The sequence below is a fragment of the Scyliorhinus torazame genome, chromosome 2, assembly GCF_047496885.1.
Source record: "Scyliorhinus torazame isolate Kashiwa2021f chromosome 2, sScyTor2.1, whole genome shotgun sequence".
Taxonomy (NCBI): domain Eukaryota; kingdom Metazoa; phylum Chordata; class Chondrichthyes; order Carcharhiniformes; family Scyliorhinidae; genus Scyliorhinus; species Scyliorhinus torazame.
Window position 1 is genome coordinate 389,502,989 of NC_092708.1, and position 26,242 is coordinate 389,529,230.

The window sequence follows — 26,242 nt, forward strand, 5'->3', positions numbered from 1 at the left end:
TCAAACACCAGGCCTGGTGAATATTTCCAGCATTTTCTATTTTCACTTAAGGTTTCCAGCAACTGCAGTATTTTGCTTTCATCTCAGCCTCTGGCCTGCCCGTACAGCCACAGTGCTTATATGACTGGCCTGGTTAAGGGTCTGGTCAATGCAAGTCCCAGGATGTCGATGGTGGGCAACACAGCGATGGCGATGCCATTGAATGTCATGGGGCAGTAGTTGACTTTCTCCTGTTATAAACCAAGATAGTCCGGAATTTGTATGGTGCAAATATTACTTGCCACAAGAACACACGAAATAGGAGCAGGCATAGACCATATTGGCACATCAAGCTTGTTCGACCATTCAATATGTTCATGACCAATCTTGTGTTTCATTCCACATTCCAACCAACACCCCATATACCTCGGTTCCCCAGAAGACAAAATTCGATCTCCCCCAGTCTTTATTACATTCAATGATGGAGCATTTCAACCCTCGCAGCAACTCCAAAGATTCACAACCCTTGGAGGGAAGTAACTTTTCCTCATCTCAGCACAAAATCATCAACCTCTTATCCGGAGACTGTAACTCGAGTGTTTTAGATTTCCCCGACCGATTTTGAAAGTAGACCAGATCTAGCTGCCTGTGGGTGCAGTCTGCTTCATCATTTGAGGAGTTGGTAATGGAACTGAAGACTGCACAATTATCGTCAAACATCCTCATGATGGAGGGAAGGTCACTGACGAAGCAGCTGAAGATGGTTACGCTGAGGATAATACCCTGAAGCGTTCCTGCAGTGATGCCCTGGAGCCAAGGTGATTGACCTCCAACAACCACAAGCATCTCCCTTTGTGCCAGGTATGACTCCAACCAATGGAGAGTTTTCCCCCTGGTTCACATTGACTCTAATTTTGCCAGGGATCCGTGATGTCACACGGTCAAATGCTGCCTTAATGTCAAAGGCAGTTATTTACTTTCACCTCCGGAATCAGGCTCGTTTATCCATGTTTGGACCAAGGTCAAGAGCTGAGTGGTGGAACCTAAACTGAGCACGGTCAGGCAGGTCATTCCTCAGTAAGTACCATTTGATGGGCCTGTCGATATCTTCCACACTTTGCTGATGATCGAAAGTCAAACGATGGGACAGTAACTGGCCAGATTGGATAGTTCTGAGTTTTGTGGACAAAACATAACTGAGCAATTTTCCCCATTGTCGCCAATGTTGCAGCTGTACTATAACAGCTAGGCTCGAGATGGGGCTCGTACCACTCTTCAGCACAACACCTGGATGTTATTGTCTGTCTCCAGTACTTTCAGCCATTTCTTGAGATGATGTGAGTAAATCGAAATGGCTAAAGAGCTGGCTGACCGTGCCATATTCCCGAGCCCCGGCCTCATTAATTATGCAACTGGGTGTGTTAGGCTGTATTCCGTGGCGGAATGGACATGATGACACGCAGCTCACCGTCTTATCTGGTCTGGGTGCCATATTGAAAGGGCGTCCAACATCTCTGACCCACTATTGAAGAAAGATGATGGACCTCCTGAAAAAGAGGGATCTCCAGGAGCACTCTGAGGCTGGAAAAGCAATTCCTTAATGACAGTTAATGTGGAAAATTCACCTGTAGATGTCCCCGTCCCCGTCCCCCCCCCCCCCCCCCCCCCCCCCCCCACTGCTGTGGTATTCCGGGGTCCAGGGTTGCCAGCGGCCACCTTTCCAAACTCTGGAAGCAGCCTCAGGCATTGTCCAGGCAAGTCTCAACATCTACACGCCACTTTGTTCTAGACGTGTTTTGCACTGGCGTTGATTCCTGCTGCCGTCCTGGAGAATCAGGCGTGGTTAGAAGATTCTTATCGGGCCTTCATCTGCACCCCATTAGCAGGATACAAATCACTTTCATGCCAGTCTACAGCCAGATTCCTGGATCACCATGAAGATCCCGCAGGAAATTCATGCCGACGTGAAACAGATTTTTGCACTCCAGCCACATTCTAGACATTTTGGACCATTGAAACCACTGTCTTTTTTTGTCCAGCATATCCTAGTCCACCGCCATCATTCTGGTAGCCATGTGATACAGCAATAATGGAGTTGTTGACTAATCCTAGCAATCAATCTCTATCAACGAGTCTATGACAGATGCAGACACAAGGTGAGGTAAACCCCCAGTAGTGGAAAGCTCATAGTTAGATCATTAGCTGTGGTCCAATAGGGGTTGTAGACATCGCTCTCTATTAGAGAGAGCTGCAGGAAAGGATGTCCCGAAGCGTGGTACATTGGCGAGACCATGCAGACGCTGCGACAACGAATGAACAGACATCGCGCAACAATCACCAGGCAGGAATGCTCCCTTCCAGTCGGGGAACACTTCAGCAGTCAAGGGCATTCAGCCTCTGATCTCCGGGTAAGCGTTCTCCAAGGCGGCCTTCAGGACGCGAGACAACGCAGAATCGCCGAGCAGAAACTTATAGCCAAGTTCCGCACACGAGTGCGGCCTTAACCGGGACCTGGGATTCATATCGCATTACATTCATCCCCCACCATCTGGCCTGCGAAATCCTACCAACTGTCCTGGCTTGATACAATTCACACCTCTTTAACCTGGGGTTACCCCATCTCTGAATCTGTAAAGATTTAATCACCTGCTAATGGTCGCATTCCAAGCATTGTTTGGCATCTTTGAATTTGTCTATATATGTGTTTCTGGAAGAGACCTCTTCATTCACCTGAGGAAGGAGCAGCGCTCCGAAAGCTAGTGACATCGAAACAAACCTGTTGGACTTTAACCTGGTGTTGTAAGACTTCGTACTGTATTAGAGAGAGGCAATTGGTTATATAGTTTGAGCGGACACCACTCAGCATTGGGGAGGCAAGGAGGCAGGTCCCAAATCCATTTTAGCAAGCTGGGAATTGAACCTGCGCTGCTGGCATTCTAAACCACATGCCGACTATCTGGACAACTTCACTAACTGGCTGCACTCACCTTATCTCAAACTATATACTGTTATTTTCTGTTGAAAATGCATGGCTGTTAATTCAGAGATGGATCAAGATTATCTGAATAATATTCGATGTTTGGATCCCTCATTGACTCTGAACATTCCCAGGCTCACTCATTAAGGATGAACAACTTGTGCAAGAGGCCAAAAGGTGTCCGGAGTCAGTTACCCCCAGTGTGAGCAATACAGGCCCAGAGAGAGAGAGAGGAAACAAAACCAGACCTCGCACTGAACCCATCGTTGGTTAAGGATTGAACTCACTCACCTGAGAGGGGATCTTTTGCAATCATTAGCACATTTGGCAAAGTCATTACCACCAATTGCTGCAGACACTCCTGTTAATAAAACAAACAGTACAATTCCTGGATTACTTTCAAAGGAGTGAACTTCCTGTCAATATATTCACAATCAAATATCCAAATTCGCCAATTTCATCGCCTATTTCATCCCCCATTTTAATGACTCTGGACTCTATCCTTAAAGGCGATGGAAAGTTACTGAATGAAAAGGGGAAGATGAACACTTTCCCCAGTGGAAACACCCAGTTCCTCCATTGCGTCGCACAACCCTGTTAAAGAAAAATATTGTTTTTGCTGAAGTATCTGGACATTAGATGCAGAGCCCCAAGGTTCATCAGTCAACGTGTCATCAATTAATTAGGTGGGAGGAGGAGTGAGCGGGTTGGTGATGAGCGTCTGTCTTGTTCCTGATAAATATATTACCAGTCACCCTCTCTCTTAAAATGTACAGGTTCTGGGGTTTTGTTACAGCTCAAACTAAATAATGCACATCATCTTTTCCATCAATGGGAGCTTTCCTTCCACATGGAGCGTGTTGGGGGGGGGGGGGGGGGGGGGGGGGGTAAAAGGAATCTGAAGCATTGCTGCTACATTACTGTGGTGTTTTGAAGGCAGCACTGTAACATAATGCAGTATTCATAGAATCATAGAATTTACAGTGCAGAAGGAGGCCATTCGGCCCATTGAGTCTGCACCGGCTCTTGGGAAGAGTACCCTGCCCAAGGTCCATACCTCCACCCTACACCCATACCCAGTAACCCCACCCAACACTAAGGGCAATTTTGGACACTATGGGCAATTTAGCATAGCCAATCCACCTAACCCGCATCTCTTTGGACTGTGGGAGGAAACCGGAGCACCCGGAGGAAACCCACGCACACGCGGGGGGAATGTGCAGACTCCGCACAGTGGCCCAAGCCGGGAATCGAACCTGGGACCCTGGAGCTGTGAAGCAATTGTGCGATCCACAATGCTACCGTGCTGCCCCAAAACCTTTTCTTATGCGAAGGAGTTCCCTATATTGAAGGTTTCCCTCTCATAGCCAGAGCAAGAGTACTGAATTTTTAAAAAATTCGATTCACAGGATGTGGGCATCACTGGTGACTCTGGTATTATTGTCCATCCCTAACTGCCTTCGAGTAGGTCAGATCCCTTCTTGAACCGCAGCAGTGAACATGGTCCCCTTATCCTGGCTGATCGAGGTTGGCCCCCAGCCACCATCACATCCAATTTGAAATTATCCTCATGGCCCTATTTATATTACTGCCCAAATCACCCACCGTTCCACAATCTTCTCCAGGAAAAATCTCAACTCTTGAGCATCTCCCGTCCCTTCGTGCAACGTTACCATTGGCTGCTGCACCCTCAGCTGTCTGGCCCCACACTCAGAAATTCTCCACTAAATGTCTCCACCTCTCTGCATTCATCTCCTTCTTTAAAACCCTTCTTAAAACACACCTCCTTGTCCAAGTTCTAAGTCACTCCCTTCTAATACATCTGTTTGGGCTTGGTGTCCATTTTATCTGATTATGTCTCTGCACAGTACATTGCGTTTATTTTCATAATAAAGACGTTGGGTGGGATTTAACCAAACGGGAACTATGACCCATAGCGAGCGCATTTAGCTGGGTGTTTCCTAATGCTCGCAGTGCCTGGAAACACACCGCTATCTAACGTGACTCCGGTTAGATATGGGGCCTCAGCAGGGAACACGCGGCCAAAGCCGCACTTAGTCCCATTTCCTGCACGGAGGAGCCCTGCTCACCGACGCTCCTCAGTGCAGGGAGGGATTGGAACTGGCAGTGCCAGGCTGCCACCCAGGTGGCACTAGCAGTGCCAGGGTACCATCCTGCCCAGAGGGCATGCACCTGGGGGCCTCCAATCCCCAAGGAGACCCCCATGAGTGCCGTTCGTCTGGTCCCCGTTTGTGGAGGCCAATTTTTTAAAAAAATTATTTCAAAAAATATACTTTATTCATAAAATCTATCATAAACATTACAGAACATTTCGAATTGTCTTGACTGTACATTTCCATCAGAGTTACACATTCCCTTGACTTTCTTCCATTCAATTTTGATAACCTTACACACATATCGCTCTTTACGTTACAGTCGCTCTTTATGCTACAATTCCTTCTTCAATATTTACATTGTCATGTTTCTTTTATACATTGGAGTATTAATGACCCAGACCGAGGGGGATTTACACTGTTACCCGCCCCTTGGTGTACATTTGCTGGTAAGACCTTACACAGTGGTCTTTCCCCATTGCACCTTGGCGGCAGCTGTGGAGGCCAATACTGAACGGTGCTCGCCCGAGGTCTCCAAGGTGGAGTGGATAGATCCCAACGCCTTGGTTACCTCAGGGAACTGCATATTAGAGCGAGACTAGCTGCCTCGCCCTAATATGCCGATTTGCTGAAATGTGATCTCACAAAGCGTGGCGAGCGGGCAAATCCTGGGAGCAATGTCTCCTGTTATTTACCCGCCATGTTGCACCGCAATGCGATGCTTTTCGGGCGCAGCGTGGCCAGTGGATTGCGCTCGTTATATTAATGCACAAAATTGTAAACCTTGCGACACTACATTGGAACACTTCACCCAATTCTAAAATGCAAAAGACTCAATACCATGGAAACTTTAGCAAACTCCTGCCTTTCTTTCTAGCCTACTGTCTTTGAATTTGTTTATAAATGATACGTTATCCTTCACTCGGCTCAGTGGATACCAGTCCTTCCTTTAGTTGTGGGATCAAGTCCCACTCCACAGATAATTCAGAATGCCAATCCCAGTGCAGTACGGAGGGAGTGCTGCTGCAATGCCAGAGCTATCATAGGAACATAGTCATCTTTTGCATGAGGCATTAAACCAGGGCCTCTTCCCATCAATACGATCCATGCCACTATTACGAAGAGGAGCTGGTTATTCTTCTTGGTGCCCTGACCAATTTATCCCTCAACCACACCTAAAACAGATTACCAGGTCATTCATCACATTGCTGCTGATGGAAGCTTGCTGTGCGCAAATGAACCACTGTGCTTTCTTCAACAGTGACTAAACTTAATTGGCTTAGGAAGTCCAAATGGTAATGACAGGCACTACGTAAATGCAGGTAATTCCATCCAAATAATTTTTAGGACTCTTGTATTTTAATAAACTCATTGTGCACAAAGTCTCCAGCGCAGATGCACACACTAGTAGAACCAAGTTATGGGGAGTTCCAGTACTTCAGTTATACTTTAGCCTGTGTTGTTTGTCGGTTGCTGTAGCATAGCAACGTGACCATTACCATATACCCAATGCCAACTGAAAAGATCTGGTGCTTGACAAATAAGATCATGCAAAACGATAGCAGTAGTAAAAGAACAATCAACACTTTGATCTCAACAACATCTACCAAAGTAATAGCAAAGGAAGACTGGTTTTCATGCCCTCGGGACATTTCACAAACTACACAGTATGGTCATTGTTGTAATAAAGGCAAACTCAACACCAATTGGTGCTCACCAAGATGCCACAAGCCGCAGTGAGAATAAATGATCAGTTAATCGGTATCTAGAGGTGTCACCTCTATTTTTAATAAATTTAGAGTACCCAATTTTTTTGTCCCAATTAAGGGGCAATTTAACATGACCAATCCACCTACCCTGCACATCTTTGGGTTGTGGGGGTGAGACCCACGCAAACACGGGGAGAATGTGCAAACTCCACACAGACAGTGACCCGGATTCGAACCCGGGTCCTCGGTGCCGTGAGGCAGCAGTGCTAACCACAGCACCACCGTGCTGCCCTTAGTGGTATCACCTCACGCGCAGAATTCCCTCGGTATGGAATTGGAATGGCAGGGTGAATTTTATGCTCGAATTTCTGGAGTGCGACTGGGACTGACGACTCCCTTGCTCAAGAGAGTGTGTGCAATGGAGCAAAGCTGACATGACCACAGTGGGAATACTATGTACAGAGCATTCCATACAAACAAAAGTTCAGAGACTTAATCAGCCTGCTCATTCGGTAGCTCTGAAACATCATAATGAAATGAAATTTAATGAAAATCGCTTATTGTCACAAGTAGGCTTCAAATGAAGTTACTGTGAAAAGCCCCTAGTTGCCACATTCCGGTGCCTGTTCGGGGAGGCTGTTACGGGAATCGAACCGCGCTGCTGGCCTGCCTTGGTCTGCTTTCAAAGCCAGCGATTTAGCCCTGTGCTAATGACGAACCCTAGATTTATCAAAGCTCTCATCAGTTCCAGTGGCTGGCAATCCTTTCAGATGCTGGTCGCACCTCTTTGTTTGACTGAATTTCATGGTGTCCGTTCTACCTTCGGGTCCTCTCGCTGGTGGAATTTGGCGTTCAGCGAGTTGCGTTACCCAAACGGCAGAAATATCAACCGTCATCATTACTACTCTTTCACCTACGCCTGGGCAGCACAGTGGCACTGTGGTTAGCACTGCTGTCTCACAGCTCCAGGGACCCGGGTTCAATTCCGGCCTCAGGTGACTGTGTGGAGTTTCCACTTTCTCCCTGTGTCTGCGTGGGTTTCCTCCGGGTGCTCCGGTTTCCTCCCACAGTCCAAAGATGTGCAGGTTAGGTGGATTGGCCATGATCAATTGCCCCTTGGTCCAAAAGGTTAGGTGGGGTTACTGGGATAGGGTGGAGGAGAGGGCTTAAGTAGGGTGCGCTTTCCAAGGACTGGTGCAGACTTGATGGGCTGACTGGCCTCCTTCTGCACTGTAAATTCCATGATTCTATGGCCCCATAGGTCTGGAACTTTGCTCTCAATTTTCCCGTCCTTTAAAGATGTTCCTTAAATCCTCTTGAACCAGGTTTTTCTTCCTCTGTCCAAATGTCATCCTTTGGTGTCAAATTCAGTCTGTTTTGTGCTGCTGTGAAGCACCATGGGACATTTTACTACACTAGAGGCACAACATAAATGCACCTTGTTGTTATCCCAAATCCCTGCCATTAGCAAGGATGACAACGAGTGCGATATCGGGTGGCCATTGCTGACAGGCACACCACTCCAGCAAGGAGTCAACATCTTCAAGGGAGGAAAGAAACAAAAAATAATTTTTGAAATAATATTAGACTTGAAGAAACATTTCAGACGGTATTATGTGCATGGCAGAAGATTTATACTCAAGATTTAGGATTTCAGCTGGTTGATTAATTAGTGCTTTGAAAATCATGCCATTTACTTATTATCCTTTACTAATTGATCTCATGTGGTGTTACACAAAGAGTGAAGACAATTGGAGCTTTCAGATGGAATCAGGGATTTGCCTCAATAGCCATGCTATCGTTATTTATTCGCTCCTTATTTTGCTATTTCTAATCTAAAAACTTACATAGGTGTTTACATAGTCATAGATGTTTACAGCATGAAAACAGGCCCTTGGGCCGAGCTTGTCCAAGCCGAACATATTTATAATGAAAGCTACCTATGTTAACTTGTGGTGTCGTAATCGCACAAGCCTTCCCGGCCCTCCCCCTTATAATCTCCACTTCCCTTCCTGCCCTACCCCCTTCATAACCTCACCACGCCAGCAAAGGCCAGATGGTGCAAGTGGCCTGTTACCACGGGGTTACTCGATGTAACCCAACTTCAGAATCAACTCTCCCACTTGGGTTCCAAGGACTTTCGAAAGCGCTATGTAAATGCAGTTTTGTACAATGTGAAAGATAGGGTGGGTTAGGTTAGAACGAGAGAGAGATGGGAGGGGGCATATTTAAGTGGTCTCCACTCTGTGTGCTGAGCCTTATAAACTGTGACCCCTTTGTCTGTGTTCAGATACCGTGAATTCTTCTGACAGTTTGAAATTTGACCCTTGCAAATCAACTCACTCAAAGGCAAAAGCAATAAAAGTCGAGACTGTGCAAGTCAGCACATGCTCACAGGAGCCCAACCCCCATCACCAAACAAAGCTCCATCAATGCTGCTGTCTCCATACTGGTGCTCCCACCGCTTCGCAACTTGATTTGGGTCAATTAGGAAACTAAAAAGTAACAACAGACAAAGAGTGAAAGGCAATAACTAAGTATCGGACACAACTTTTCAATCTCTCCTTTCCTCTGAACCTTCATTGCTCCAATTTTCTTCACTCTTCTGAGGACGGGTTTCTTAGAAATAGCTAAGGACATGAATTGAAGTTAATGGATTTATTTTATCTCCTGACAGAAACTGGAAAATGCTTCCGATTTAATCATGTTAACATATATTTATATAGCACCATTGGTTGATAAACTGCTCCGACGGGCTTCACAGGATTATTTTAATACTAATGAGGACACTGAGTCATAAAAGATAATTATTAAGACAGGTGAAACTTTTGATTAAGACAGTAAATTTTAAAGAGTGTCTTAAAGTAGGAAACTAGTTATAGAGAAAGACGGAGAGGTGTAGGGAGGGAATTTCAGAGCTTGGGGCCCAGACAGCTGAAGTCACAGCCGCCAATGATAGAATGAATGAAATCAGGGATGACCCCAGATGGTTGGAGAGCTGGGAGATTACAGATAGGGAGGGGGCGATGGGTGTGGAGGGATTAACCGGGAGCCAATGTAGGGCAGCAAGCACAACGGGCAGTGGGTGAATGGAATTTTGATTTGGCTTTGAGCAATTTACATCTTGGCAAAACTGATGGGCCTTTTTTTTGGCCCATCCACCAGCATTAGCCACAGTCTCCAATAAACCCCAGCACCCGGGGGTTTCACCTCCAAGCCACTCACCGTCCTGACTGGGAATATATCGGCGTTCCTTCACTGTCGCTGGGTTTTAATCCTGGAACTCCCTCCCTAACAGCACTGTGGGTGTACCTATATCACATGGACTGCAGCGGTTCAGGAAGGCCGCTCACCACCACCTTCTCAAGGGCAATTAGGGATGGGTGACAAAGGCTAGCCTTGCCAGCAATGCTCATATCACAAGAATACAGAAAAAGCCCCAAGGTGTTTCCCAGGAGTGTGATCGAGTAAAGTCACATAGGGGGATATTAGGTGACCAAAAGCTCGGTTACTTGTTTCCGAATCCCCAGATTCTAACCTGCTCTTGTAACCACAGTATTTATAGGGCTGATCCAGTTCAGTTTTTAGTCAATGGTTAAACACCCCCCCCCCTCCCACCATCCGAGATATAGGCAGTGGGGGACTGAGCAATGATAATGCAACTGAATGTCAAGGGGAGTTGGTTAGATTCCCTATTGTGGGAGATGGTTAGTGCCTGGCATTTGTGTGGCGCGAATAGGAACATTGGAAATAAGAGGAAGTGGCCATTTAGCTCCTCAAGCCTGCTCCACCATTTAACGAGATCATGGCTGATCTCCTCAATGTCATTTTCCTGCACTATCCCCAGATCCCTTCATATCTTTACCATCTAGAAGTCGGTCAGTCTCTATTTTTAACATACTCAATGACTCGGCCTCCGGGACCCTCTGGGGTAAAACATTCCAAAGATTCACCACCCTCAGAGTGAAGGAATTCCGTCTCATCTCAGTCCTAGATGGCTCACCCTTTATTCGGAGACCTTGGCTCCCACCTCTCCCCCCAGCCAGGTGAAACATCCTTCCTCCATCTACCTTGTCGATCCCTGGAGGACAAGGACCTTAAAATCAGAGTGAGGCCATTCAGGAGAGAAGTTAGGAAACTCTCCTTCATGCAAAGTGTACTAAAAATGTGAAACTTCCTCCTACAAAAAGCTCAATTATTAATTTTCCATCGGAGAGCATTAGATCTTTGCTGGCGTTGAGTATTCCAGGAAATGGAGCCAAGGTGAGTGGATAGAGTAAATGTACAGAGCAGTCATTGATTGGTGGAGAGGCTGGTGGGGCCGAATTGACCTCCTCCTGCTCCAATGATAGCAAGATACCGAGGTGAGATTCCAAAAGTCTGCAGGTGGTTAGGAGATGGGTGAGGAACTTCCTTTAGTCCTCGACAGTTGTCTATTGCCACTTTAAGATGTAAAACATGCAAACATGTGACGTGGTGCTTTTTTAACGTCTCCCACACACACTGGCTGCCACAGCTGCTTATTTTATCGAGAGAACAAAGTAACCAAAACTTACTGATGTGAAAAGGATGCTGGATCTGATCCAACATGCCAGCCAAGAAGGTTACAATCGGCGAGGAGCCCAAATGGAAAACAAGTTAAATTTACATAGGGAACATCCCATATTTGTAACTTCGAAATTCATATTAACATTTCTTATTTCAACAAACTCATGAGGGCCCAAGCAGTGGGTATGGTCGATGGAGGGGTTACGAGACCCTGTTAGTAATTCAAATCACAAATTGTCAACAAGTTGAGAATTTGAATTCAATGGGCGCACTAAGAGGACTAAATTAGAGATCAGCTTGGATAAGCTGATAGCCCATTCGGCAATTCTGGTCCCGATACGTTAATATGCGCAGAGGATGTAGCGAGGGACAGCACTGCGTGCCAACCTGCACGCTGACAAGAGCCGATGCCTTCAGGGGGGGAATTGGAAAATTGGGGCTTAGTGGAGCTGGCTGCAGAGGTGAAAAGAGAAAGAGAGGGGCAGAGAAGGATATTAAATCAACCCCCAGGCTCATCCACAAAACCCAGCTACACAGTAAAGCTCACACAAGTCGACAACCTATCAGTACTGAGGTGGAGCAAAATGTAGGCACTAAGAGAGAAACTGAATATACAGGGAATATATATAGGGAATATACAGTGAATGGTAGAACCCCCAAGAGTATTGACAGTCAGAGAGATCATGGTGTACAGGTCCACAGGTGACTGAAAGGGGCAACACCGGTGGAAAAGGTAGTCAAGAAGGCATACGGCATGCTTGCCTTCATTGGCCGGGGCATTGAGTATAAAAATTGGCAAGTCATGTTGCAGCTGTATATAACCTTAGTTAGGCCACACTTGGAGTATAGTGTAAATTCTGGTCGCCACACTACCAGAAGGATATGGAGGCTTTAGAGAGAGTGCAGAAGAGATTTACCAGGATGTTGCCTGGTATGGAGGGCATTAGCTATGAAGAGAGGTTGAATAAACGGTTTATTCTCACTGGAACGACGGAGGTTGAGGGGCGACCTGATAGAGGTCTACAAAATTATGAGGAGTATAGACAGAGTGGATAGTCAGAGACTTTTTCCCCAGGGTAGAGGGGTCAATTACTAGGGGGCATAGGTTTAAGGTGTGAGGGGCAAGGTTTAGAGGAGATGTAAGAGGTAAGTTTTTTTTTTTTTTATTACAGAGGGTAGTGGGTGCCTGGAACTCGCTGCCGGAGGAGGTGGTGGAAGCAGGGACGATAGTGACGCTTAGAGGGCCAAAGGGCCTGTTCCTGTGCTGTACTTTTCTTTGTTCTTTGTAGTAAGAAAGGACACACTATGTTAACATGCTACAGTAGAATGATGCAGTGTACACAACGCTGAATACACAACAGGACCCGTGAGCTTCATTGCTACTGCTAAATGGTAAAAGAATTCCGGCTTCAACAGTTCATTACAAATGGTTCCAGTGATATTAGCATGTTAATTATATTTTAATTAAGTTAATTGTATTATTAAGGTGCACAGGTGAAGGGCATTGTTTAACTAAGTGCTGAGAGCATTTGTAAAGAGAGACTGCTAGGACCCTAGGTTTGAAGGTAGGAGCTTGACATATGTAATGCTGCATGTTGTAAAGAAATAAACCATCAAGAAAAGGATTTGCGGGGGCAGCATGGTGGCGCAGTGGGTTAGCCCTGCTGCCTCACGGCGCCGAGGTCCCATGTTCGATCCCGGCTCCTGGTCACTGTCCGTGTGGAGTTTGCACATTCTCCGTGTTTGCGTGGGTTTCACCCCCACAACCCAAAGATGTGCAGGGTAGGTGAATTGATCATGCTAAATTGCCCTTAATTGGAAAAAATAGTCTTTCAATTAAGGAATAAATCTGGGATTGGCATTACATGCTTCACTTCCCCCGGGATACTCAACAAAAATTAATAAGCTCAACCACACCTTCTGGTGTTTCGTGCTCCAAAGATCACAGATCTGAGCTTCCATTCCTGAGGTTGCCCAGAACCTGAAGCAGTGGGAACTTGTTTGGGAAGGGAGACAGACAGAGCAAAAGCAAATAAAAAATGGATTGGGTATTCTAATAAAAAATGTAATCCAACGTTAACCATAGGCTGACTGCACACAGGGTCCCTCGGACCAGCACTTACTGGTGCATTCAAATCTTCAAGCAGATGTTTAGAGAAAGTGCTGCAACGTGTCCGGGAATTCCACTGTGTGCTGCAAAGGGTTACAGAAATGAAACCCAAGCAATGATGCTTGATTTCATCAGAATACTGAAATTCTGCCCATATGATAAGTCAATTTCTCATCCGATTGGAAGATTCAAGCCTGGGCATCCTAATTAGTTATTTTAAGGCAGGAATGCGTGAAGGCATCCATCGCCTTTGTATAACTGTCAGTCCGTTACAAACCCATAACTGTCCTGTCTGCACTGATCTAAATTATGGGTTTGTGTTGGCTGAAGTCAGTGAGACTCACCCTTGCTTCTGGATCAGAAATCTGTGTGCAAGCCAGAATTCAACCATGTTTTTAAAAATTCGCGCACAGGATGTGGGTGTCGCTGGCTAGGCCTGCATTTATTGCCCATCCCCAATTGGTCTTGAGAAGGTGGTGGTGGCGAGTTCAATAATGATGCTCACAGGGTGTAGGTAGATGGGCTGGGTCCTGCACTGCCTGAGGTCGGCAGAGAGATACGCGATAGGGCGGAGAATCTAGTGTCATCGGGGGTCAAGGGGTAAGTCTTTAATGTTTAATAAAACATTTTCTTGTGTCAAAACTAATTAGTGGTCCTGTGAATCTATTCCTCCAGGTTTTATTAAAAACAAGTCAAAGTTACGACATTGAGGCAGGGTTCCATTCTGGGATCTTCCTGTCCAGGTATAACATCAACTGGGATCCTAACACAAAACTTGGTCAATAAACGTAGTTTTGATTACAATCATGGGCAGATCACAAAGCAGCCACTGCTTTATACAGTACATGTCAGAGTAGCAGTGCAGCACAACTACAGTTTAAAATACAATGCAGGTATTCCAGCCAGTTTTTTATTAGTTCATGGGATGTGGGCATCGCTGCCCATCCCTAATTGCCCTTGTACCGAGGGGTTTGCTCGGCCATTTCAGAGGGCTTTTAAAAGACAACCACATTGCTGTGAGTCTGGAGTCACATGTAGACCAGACCAGGAGGCGGTGGCGTACGGGCATTGTCACTGGACTAGTAATGTAGAGACCCAGGATAATGCTGTGGGGACCCAGGTCCAAATCCCACCGCTGGAGATGGTGAAATTTGAATTCAATAAAAATCTGAAATTAAAAGTCTAATGATGACCATGAAACCATTGTCAATTGTTGTAAAAAGAACCATGGGCTGGATTCTCCATTCCTGCGGCTACGTGCCGATGCCAGCGTGCCCGTGGTGTTTCACAACCGGACGCCAGCGTTCCCAGCTGGGCTTACGTTTGTATCCCGAGAAGGCTCCGAACTCCCTCAGGAGTTCCATTATCTCACCCATCCTGACTAGGGGGGTTTAAGCAAAAGCAACTTTTGTGTTTTGCTGGCCAATAAAACTCGACCATCGGCAACAGCAACCAAACAGCCTCACTGGCACCCAACTCCCAATCCTCAGCAAAACCTCAGCACTAACAAAAAGGATTTTTGACACTGGAGAACTCACTTTTCGGCACCTTGCAATTGATTCAGAACGTGCTGACTGCCCAATACCTTCAAAGAAAGCACACAAACCGTCGGAGGCACTGATTTGTGACCCCAAAGCAAATCTGCTCGCCCACTATTACAGTTAGTTTAAGATAATCAAGATGGGTTGGAGTTAATGTCCGTCGCAGCCTCAATATGTGGGACAGTGATTCAATTGGAAAATACTGGTCTTATACAAAGGAGACCCTCTCCCCTCCCCACTAATTCAATTCAGAGTAAGAGGCCTGGGGGAAAGGTGGAGACCATGAATCACATGACCCAAATGTGTCAGCTGTAAGCCAAGTCCTCAGTGTGTGCTGGAAGCAGTTTGAGGGGATCTGGCCGTACCTCCCAATTTGCAGAGAAAGACCTCCCAGCCATACTCGTCAGCCATGATGATCTGTTGACATTTGCTTCAGCGTGTACACATCTATATAGAATCGACAGTGCAGAAGGAGGCCATTTGGTCCATTGAGCCATCACCGGCCGTTGGAAAGAACACCCTACCGAAGCCCAAACCTCCACCCTATTCTCACACCTTCACCCTATCCCCGTAACCCCACCCTAAACATTTCCACCAAGGACAATTTAGCACAGCCAATCCACCTAACCTGCACATCTTTGGACTGTGGGAGGAAACCGGAGCACCCGGAGGAAACCCACGCACACACGGGGAGAACGTGCAGACTCCGCTCAGACAGTGACCCAAGCCGGGAATCGAACCTGGGGCCCTGGAGCTGTGAAGCAACTGTGCTAACCACTGTGCTGCCCAAACTATTTTAATGTTTGGTTAGATCTATCTGATGGGAGGTCTTGAGGAACAGTGGGCAGTGGTCCTGCCTCTGGGTTCAAGTCCCGCTCCAGAACTTGACAGCCATGGGAGGTGTGTGGCCACGCAGGTCATCAACCTGCAGACCCTTCCAAAAAGCCTATGCCAGGTGATAACTGTGGGACAGTCTCCTGCTCAGCCCTGCCTGATGTGGAGAGGTGCCCCTCCAGCTGTAGTTTCTTTTATTTTTATTTTTTAAATAAATGTAGAGTACCCAATTCATTTTTTCCAATTAAGGAGCAATTTAGTGTGGCCAATCCACCTACCCTGCTACAACTGTGTGTTGTGGGGGCGAACCCATGCAAACACGGGGAGAATGTGCAAACTCCACACGGACAGTGACCCAGAGCTGGGATCGAACCTGGGACCTTGCCGCTGTGAGGCAGCTGCGCTACTTCCCCAGCTGTAGTTTCTGGTGACCGCAAGTTGTAGAAACAGATTTTGTCTGTCTTTGTGCATCTCAGATGGGAAGCTTTCAGAGTCTAAATCTGTCTGAACGTGAATCTTCACGTTGCCTATCCTTTTGGGTAGAAGACGTCTGCTGCAAACGATGGGAGTAATTGGGTCAGGTTCAAAACACACATAATGAGAACAGAGATAGTCTGACTGCTTTGTGTCGTTAGAGTAACCCCCAGTACAGTCTGCCACAATGTTATATGGTAGAGACTGAAAACATTGAAAGGTCTAGTGAAATAATTTAAAGAGTCAGTAGGTTGAGAATTGATTACAACCACAATTGATCAGATATACTGAAAACGGCCTCCTCAACATTCTGTTGGAAAACAGCGTTTGGCAACACTTCATGAAATCATAAAATAACTTGGGAGTCAAACAACTTTAACTTGGTGTCCAATTTTGTTTGATTACGCTCCTGTGAAGCACCTGGGGACAATTTACCACATTAACAGCACCAAATAAATGCAAGTTGTTGTTGCTCCTCCAATCCGAGTGAACTCAGAACAGCTGTAAACAGCTGGCTCGGTTAAGTTAATCATGGTGGAACAGACAGGTCAAAGGGCTGGCCCATAAACATCTCCGCTCACTGACCTGTGACACCCTGTCCACTCTTACACCTTGTTCACTCTCACACCCTGCTCATACACAAGAGACGTTGTAACAGTCAACGACTCCCCCAAGAGCGCTCCACTCCGAAGCGACGGACAGCTTCCAGGTCACCGCACATTCTTGGGTCACTTTGCCCCTTGAGACAATTTCAGATCCAGCTGGTGACCTTTGCTCGGTTTTGTTCGCACTGACTCACATCTGGCCGGTAGACCATGTTTTACCTGCCACTCTCTCTGCTGCTGCCCAGCATGTGCAGCAGCGCCTGAGTGAACGGACATAATCAGGAAAAGAATGCTGGTTCAGTGAGTGAAAGGAGAAAATCAGGAATGATCGCTGGTGGAATTAGGTACAATTATCACATTCGGCAATCGCTCATCTGCATTACACCAGTAAAGTCACTTTGAAATGAATTCTCGACAAAATGCTTGGCATGTTTTGAGATCGCAAAAGGCGCTATAGTGGTGCTTCCCAAATCTTTTCCTGATGTGGCCCATTTTAATGCCTCAGACATGATGTGGCCCAGGCAGGGGTGTTTTAGCTCCTGAACATGTTGCCGGGGGGGCGGGGTCGTGTTCAACGCATCTAACATCCCAAGAGGCTTTTTTTGCTGCAGCAATCAGGCCTCAAAGGCCTGTCCGTTAGGTCATGCCCACCAATGGGAAACAAGGATTTAAAGGGGCTTCTAAGCTGTTAGCATTCAGTCCGAGCTCCATGGCAGCCGTCGCGGTCTTGGAAGTCGTGACCCCAATCTCATCAGTTTGGGAAGCTCTGTGTCGGTCTTTCTTCCCAATCAATGAGAAGCTGCCTCACCTGATTAGTTTGTTCAAGCTGCAATTACAATGAGAGGAATTCAGCCGACTGCAGATGTACCATTCTCCTTATCCTAAACTCCCAGAGCATAAACAGTAATAGCAGCATCTATACATGAAAATCTACTCAGCTTCCTGCAAAGCAAAGCCAAGGAGAAAAGGCTGAGAAGCGAGTCGATGTAAAATCTGTAAAATTCTGAAGGGGTTTTATAGGGTAGACATAGAGATGTTTCCATCTCTAGGCCTAAACCAGAGGCCGGGGGCTGGATTCTCCATTATTATCCCCCACGCCGGCGTAAAAACGGTGGAGTTTTACTCCTAAAATTCCTGCAAAAAAGTGAAACGAATTCATAGCCCTGCAGGGGCTAGCAGGGACCCGGAATGAATCTCGCAGCTTTTGCTGCAGATACGGGCCAGAGGCCGCGCATGCACACGGCGGCGACCTCCAGCGCCGCACCGTGCTCCATGGCAGACTCAGACCGCGAAGCCAGACCGAAGGAAGAGACCCCCCCACCCAATCGGCCGTGCGCCTGGCCCTCAACCCCCTCATATTAAATCCCCGGCCGCCTATAAGGCACTCCTCAGATCTCCGATCCGCCCGCCCCCGACCAGGGCAGCCACGGACTGAGTCCGCAGCCGCCACGCAAGCAATCCGACCGACAATAGCAGGTTTGTTCCACGCCGTCGAGAACTCGGCCGGTCGGGAGCGGAGGTTTGCTGAGCGGGCCTCTGACAATGGCCCCCCGGCGGCGTAGCGTACACCACGATGATGCCAATTTTCGGTGTCGAGAGAATCGCCGAACCCATGCTGGGCCCGATTATGGCATCAAACTGGATTCTCCGCCCCACGTCGGCCGCAATTCTCGGCGTCGGGGTGTGGAGAATCCAGCCCCATAAATTTAACATAGTTACTAATAAATTTAGGAGGAAGTTCAGGAGAGGCTGCCTCACTCAAGAGTGGCTAGAATATGGAACTTGCTACCACATGGAATGATTGAGACAAATAGTATGGAGGTATTTCAGGATAAATGCACTCGGGAAAAGGAAGAGAGGATATGTTGATGAAATGGGATCGCACAGGCCAGCTGACTAACCTGTTCCAGTTCTGTAAAATTCTATGCAATTCAAACCTGTTTTTTTAAAGGAAACATAGATAAGCCATAAATGTTAATTAAATAGGGTTGCCGGTTTCTGTAGAAAAGGTTCTGCATGGTCTGATTACATAGATTTATTGTGGTATCGTTTGGCTAATTAGATCAGTTGGTTAGGCTACCTTCCCCACCCAACAGTCCCACCTTTACCAAACTTCAAGCTTTTAAACCACAAACATGAGGTCACCTAATTGGCTCAGTTGGTAGCAGTGTACCTTCTCAAGCAGGAAGCAGTGAACTCGAGTCTCATGCTGGGACACCGATGCACAATGTAGGCCAACCTGCGAGTGCACATTGAGGGAATTCAGCATGTCCATTGAACGGGACAGAAAAGGAGTCTCCTGTCAGTCATGAATGTCAAAGATCCCCGTGTCACATTTAAAAGAGCGAGTGGGAGGTCTCCTCTGAGTGCCTTGATCAAAAGCTGTTCTCTTAACTGCAACACCAATCCCCTTGCTGTTTGTGGCAGCTTGCTGAGCATAAACCTGCTGCATTACAATGGTGGCTACATCGAAAAAGCACTTTGTTGACTTTAGTGCTTTGGGATATCTGGACAATGAGAACATGGTTATGTAAATGCAATATTTCCTTCAATAAAGAATTGTTATGTCAATGTATTTTACTCTTGCGTTTATCAGCTAGGTACAGTCATAAAATCTCAATTGTTTGAAGACATAACTGAACAAAGGATTGAATCCACATCTAACCAGAGGGGGAAGGCTACGTAATGCAATGAATTTAAAGCAACTGAATCAAGGACAAATGTCTTACAACAAGAAACTCTGAGGCTGTTAACAGTAAAACAACTGTGCTGCATCTGTGTGTAAGACTTGCAGTTATTTCAATTTGCATCGCTTACAACCTCAGCATGGCCCAAAGCACTTTACAGTCAATGAGGTATAGTCATTGTTGTAATGTAGGGAACGTGCAAGGCGACTTGGTGACAACACGGCTTTCAAATTACACACACACACACACACACACACACACAGAGACTGCACCTCTGGCGGTGAAGCACTACCTAGGAGTTGGTCAGAATTGTGTTGAAAAAGGAATGGTGGGCAGAAATAGCTGGGGAGTAAATGTTAATGCAGAAGCAGTCCCCACTCACTGATCCCCACCCGCTTGTCAGCTGTTACAGTCTCTGACTGGGGAAATGGAGGGGGTGGGTTCAGCAGACTGGATAGGGGGTGGTGGGTGTGGGGTTTGTGCCGGGGTGATTTGCAGAGGATGGTCCTTGGTCTTTCCAGTGGTGACACTATCAAATCTCCCATCTATAGAAGGTGGACGTTCAGCTGTAAGTTAACGTTGTCTTCAAACTTAGGGACTAGAATTAATATCCTGGGAGTCCTGGGTTCTAGGGAATAGGAATTCTATTCTCAGTTTCATGGCAGGATCTGTTGTTTCTGTCTATACTGTACAGGAGGAACAAAGGGATTAGTTATCGGCTGCTCTGTCTGGACAGCAGGCACTGAGTGTGTCCCCAGTTGCTCAGTCTGGACCTGTAAAGACCTAATTACCTGCAACGACTCGCATTCAAAGTATCATCTTGCATCGTTGACTTTGTCAATATATGTTTCTGGAACCTTTTCATTCACCTAAGGAAAGAGCAGCGCTCCGAAAGCTAGTGAATCGAAACAAACCTATTGGACTTTAACCTGGTGTGCAAGACTTCTTACTGTTCTCACCCCAGTCCAACGCCGGCATCTCCACATCATCTGCAAAGGATGGCAGTCCAGTGTCTTGGTGGAGCCCAGTCCTGGTTTTGTTTTACACGGGGAGTTTCGCGCCACTTTACACCTCTTTGTATGTAAAATAAATCTCCTGTACTACAGGACACTGCATTGGGTGTCATTGGAATTTAGATCCAGCCATGGCAGAGAGCAATAATCAGCCTGGTGTGGATCACTCTGAGTGGCGATCACTGTACTGATAGGCACAAATTAAAACAAGTTATTTTACTATCAACTTTCCTTGTAACTGCCTGGCTGACAGAGGGGCTGTGTATATTGTGGTTTGGTCACTCTCAATGCTTTTTAAAGGAAAGTTAAGTGTCTTGATCTTTAATGTCACAGGATTGAGCGACAATGGACGGCTATAGAACCGACAGCTACCCTAACTTGAAAGGAGCTGGGGCCAAATACTACAGGGGAATGAAAATATAGATCTCAAAAGTTTAAGACTTAAAAAATACTTCCATGTGCAGCATAAAGAGTTGGGCTAAAGTTGCATTGCTGCCTCACGGTGACAAGGACCCGGGTTTGATCCCAGCCCCGGGTCACTGCTGCTTGGAGTTTGCACATTTTCCCAATGTCTGTGTGGGTCTCACCCCCACAACCCAAAATGATGTGCTGGGTAGATGGTCTGCCCACGATAAATTGCCCCCAAATTGGAAAGTAAGAATTGGGCACTTTAAATGTTAAAAAAGAGTTGAGCTGAAGGACTTCTGTGCTTTATGTTCCGTGTACTTCAAAATAAAATGAGAATGGGCAGCACGGTAGCACAAGTGGATAGTACTGTGGCTACACAGCGCCAGGGTCCCAGGTTAGATTCCCCGCTGGGTCACTGTGCGGAGTCTGCATGTCCTCCCCGTGTTTGCGTGGGTTTCCTCCGGGTGCTCCGGTTTCCTCCCACAGTCCAAAGATGTGCAGGTTAGGTGGATTGGCCATGATAAATTGCCATTAGTGACCAAAAAGGTTAGGAGGGGTTATTAGGTTGCAGGGGTAGGGTGGAAGTGAGGGCTTAAGTGAGTCAGTGCAGACTCGATGGGCCGAATGGCCTCCTTCTGCACTGTATGTATGTTCGAAGTAATAGGGCAAGGGGACACGAGGTCAATCCGGCAACAGTCAAGTTTTGGTCAGATATCAGGAAACTCTTCTCCAAAACAGGTGAAGTAACACCTGGGGTGGGCTTCATAGATCATAGAAGATCACACAAACCTACCTCCCATCCATTGACTCCATCCACACCTCCTGCTGCCTGGGGAAAGTGGGAAGCATAATCAAAGATCTCTCCCACCCGGCTTACTCACTCTTTCAACTTCTTCCATCGGGCAGGAGATACAGAAGTCTGAGAACACGCACGAACAGACTCAAAAACAGCTTCTTCCCCGCTGTTACCAGACTCCTAAATGACCCTCTTATGGACTGACCTCATTAATACTACACCCCTGTATGCTTCATCCGATGCCAGTGCTTATGTAGTTACATTGTATACCTTGTGTTGCCCTATTATGTATTTTCTTTTATTCCCTTTTCTGTCCATGTACTTAATGATCTGTTGAGCTGCTCGCAGAAAAATACTTTTCACTGTACCTCGATTCACGTGACAATAAACAAATCCCATCCAATCCAATCTATAGAATTTACAGTGCAGAAGGAGGCCATTCGGCCCATCGAGTCTGCACCTACCCCTGGAAAGAGTACCCCACTGAAGCCCATGCCTCCACCCTAACCTCAGAACCTCAGCTAATTTTTTTGGACACCAAGAGCAATTTAGCATGGCCAATCCACCTAACCCGCACATCTTTGGACTGTGGGAGGAAACCCACGCAGGCACGGGGAGAAAGTGCAGACTCCACACAGACAGTCGCCCTAAGCCAGGAATTGAACCTGGGACCCTGGAGCTATGAAGCAACTGTGCTACCGGGCTTGCATAGGATGCTGCAATTATGGATGGCAGGTTCTTACTGGAATGATGATTTAATATTTCTGATCCATGTTTATCCTGATCAACGTTCCAGTTAGCATGAAGAATATATTTTGATACCATTTTGCAGTCTTACCATGGAGTCTGAAGAACGTAGGTCCCAACCCCTATTTCATAACTTGTACACATAACACACTGAAATGGTACAGTACATTTAAATAGGGGCACAAGTGTGCATTAAAGCCTGTCCTTTGTTCTCACTTCGATATCTGACTTCTCCCACACGGCTAGCCAACGTCTCACAGCTAGTGAATTGATTAAACCAAGGCACAAAAGGAATTTAATATTTCATTAACTTGCTGCTGTCCAGCTCATATTTTATTTAGCAAGCAGGTCCGGGAGAGGGGGGGGGTCAGCTTCCACATGCACCTGTGGTTCAATATCGGTGCCCCTTGGGAATATTCCATGTGAGGGGTGGAGATGGGGCAAAATGCAACTGAATTTTTGCCAAGAATTTACCAGCTATTCAGCTGCCTTAAAGAAAGGGAATTTGTGCGCAGTCGCCTTGTGTGTGACTGGTGCCAATAACCAAGACTCCATTCCGGTAATCTCCACCGTCAGTTTATAATCCTCAGGTATATGTGCAATATGATTAACGCTGAATTTACGTAATAAATTGTACGTCATTTAGAAGGATTGTGTAGTAGTTTAGTCATCTCCTCGTATTAGTCTGGTAGTAATAATTACAACTAATGCCCTTCCTCGGTCAGTCTCCGGTTTCTGTCACTGCTCATTTGTCATCGGTGAAAGTGCACACCTGTACATGACACACAAGCAAACTGTCCGCTCCACCACATTATTTCCCATACTTCAAGTGGTCCAACAGCAGCATCCTCTCTCAGGCCAACTTGACCAGCACTGTGGCACTAATCACATGTCGTTTGTATACCTGGCTCCAGGGGCAACTGTTCTACCCGAAACTCAGTCAGGGCAGGAGGCTCTCAGGACTACAGAAATTTTTTAGGGACGTCCTCAAAGCAACCCCAAAGAGGTTAAACACGTCCACTAACTCACAGGGATCCCTGTCCAAAATGGAGAAGCTTTGTGCAGGAAGGCATTTAACACAGAGATTTTGTTGGGGACTTGAAGAGGTGAAGTCAAGGATCGGAGGAGAGGGGGGGGGGGGGCGCGCACGAACCTCAACTACCCACCTACCCCATCCTTCCAGCACAGCCTGCCCCATACGTACTGGAGTCTGCAGATCACCCACTGGACTCATCAGCCACCTCAGAAACCCATCAGATGAAAAAGGAAGCATACATAAGATCTAGGCGACTTAAAACTGATGAAGCTTTGGAGGAATATCGGGAAAGTAGGACAAATCTCAAACGCGCAATAAAGAGGGCTAAAAGGGGTCATGAAATCTCTTTGGCTAACAGGGTTAAGGAAAATCCCAAAGATAAAAAATTAACAGATATCTTTGCAGCATCTTTGAGCACGGGTGAGATCCCAGAGGACTGGAGAATTGCTAAAGTTGTCCCTTTGTTTAAGAAGGGTTGCAGGGATAATCTAGAGAATTATAGACCTGTGAGCTTGACGTCAGTGGTAGGAAAACTGTTGGAGAAGATACTGAGGGATAGGATCTATTCACATTTGGAAGAAATTAGACTTATCAGTGATAGGCAGCATGGTTTTGTGCAGGGAAGGTCATGTCTTACAAACCTAATAGAATTAGTTGAGGAAGTGACAAAATTAATTGATGAGGGAAGGGCTGTAGATGTCATATACATGGACTTCAGTAAGGCGTTTGATAAGGTTTCCCATGGCAGGTTGATGGAAAAAGTGAAGTCGCATGGGGTTCAGGGTGTATGAGCTAGATGGATAAAGAACTGGCTGGGCAACAGGAGACAGAGAGTAGTGGTGGAAGGGAGTGTCTCAAAATGGAGAAAGGTGACTAGTGGTGTTCGACAGAGATCTGTGCTCGGACCACTGTTGTTTGTGACATACATAAATGATCTGGACGAAGGTATAGGTGGTCTGATTAGCAAGTTTGCAGATGATACTAAGATTGGTGGAGTTGCAGATAGCGAGGGGGACTGTCAAGAGAATACAGCAAAATATAGATAGATTGGAGAGTTGGGTAGAGAAATGGCAGATGGAGTTCAATCCAGGCAAATGCGAGGTGATGCATTTTGGAAGATCCAATTCAAGAGCGGACTATACAGTCAATGGAAGAGTCCTGGGAAAATTGTTGTACAGGGAGATCTGGGAGTTCAGGTCCATTGTACCCTGAAGGTGGCAACGCAGGTCAATGAGTGGTCAAGAAGGCATACAGCATGCTTGCCTTCATTGGACGGGGTATTGAGTACAAGAGTCGGCAGGTCATGTTACAGTTGTATAGGACTTTGGTTAGGCCACATTTGAAATACTGCGTGCAGTTCTGGTCGCCACATTACCAGAAGAATGTGGGTTCTTTAGAGAGGGTGCAGAGGAGGTTCACCAGGATGTTGCCTGGTATGGAGGGTGCTAGCTATGAAGAAAGGTTGTGTAGATTAGGATTGTTTTCGTTGGAAAGACAGAGGTTGAGGGGGGGGGGGGGGGGAGACCTGATTGAGGCATGGACAGGGTGGATAGCAACAAGCTTTTTCCAAGCGTGGGGGTGTCAATTACAAGGGGTCACGATTTCAAGGCGAAAGGGGGAAAGTTTAAGGGAGATGTGCGTGGAAAGTTTTTTTACGCAGAGGATGGTGGGTGCTTGGAACGCATTGCCAGCGGAGGTGGTAGCACGGGGCACGATAGCATCATTTAAGATGCATCTAGACAGATACATGAACAGGCGGGGAACAGAGGGAAGTGGATCCTTAGAAAATAGGCGACAGGTTTAGATAAAGGATCTGGATCGGCGCAGGCTGGGAGGGCCAAAGGGCCTGTTCCTGTGCGGTAATTTTCTTTGTTCTTTGACCAGAGGGGAAGCAAGTCACCCTCGAACTGGAGAGACTGCCCAATCAGAAAGACTACCTACTCCCACACTTTGGGAATTATATACAGTACCGACCCTTGGGATACAAGTTAGATTTACCAGAATTAAACCATCGTTAAAAGCATTAAAATGGAATTCAAAACCAAAGGGCCTTAAAATTAGGATGTTCAGAGGTGATGTCAGGAAGCATTTTGTTTACACAAAGAGTGAGGAAAACTCGCTCCCAAAAAGGTGTGGGTGCTGGAGAACAATTGGAACTTTCAAGATGGTGTTATGGGCCAGGGTTTAGAGAACCCCAAAGTGTATCATGGAGTTCACCTGGCCCACAACTTTTAATAGATTGGGAGCACACGGCCCACTCTACAGAGTTGGTACAGCAGAAATGGAAAAGTATTTTTTAAAAGCAAAACAGTGTTTATTCTGTGAACTCAAGTTAACCTTTTTAAAACATAGTGAACATCTTAGCAACCATTAATTCAAATACAATCCCCAAAGAATACAACACTAAGTATTCCTTTAAGCTTTCCTTTTAACATCCATAAGACTTAAAACACCTTTTATCAGAAGCACATTAGGTTTACATTCACTACTGAGAACATTTATAATTCTCAATTCACCAAATAATCAAGAGATAGTCTTTTGATGGCAGAGAGAACAGCAGTACACCTGCTTGGTCTGGCTTCAGCTCCAACACTGAAAATGAAACTATTAAACACCCTGCAGCCTGCTCAAAAAGGAAAGTAAAAAGCTGACAGACAGCCCAAC

At 46.4% G+C, this 26,242-nt stretch overlaps 1 protein-coding gene across 3 annotated transcripts in view; it reads right to left on the bottom strand.

The window, feature by feature from the left end:
* Nucleotides 1–26,242, bottom strand: part of ccdc88c (coiled-coil domain containing 88C) — a 312,840-nt gene that overhangs the window by 163,386 nt on the left and 123,212 nt on the right. For 2 of the 3 annotated variants that reach the window (XM_072494152.1, XM_072494150.1), the window contains exon 4: nt 3,248–3,317. The exons of the other annotated variant lie outside the window; for it this stretch is intronic. In XM_072494152.1, the coding sequence (XP_072350253.1) occupies nt 3,248–3,317 (70 nt within the window). The remainder of the gene's footprint in view (nt 1–3,247; nt 3,318–26,242) is intronic. 3 annotated transcript variants of the gene reach the window in all.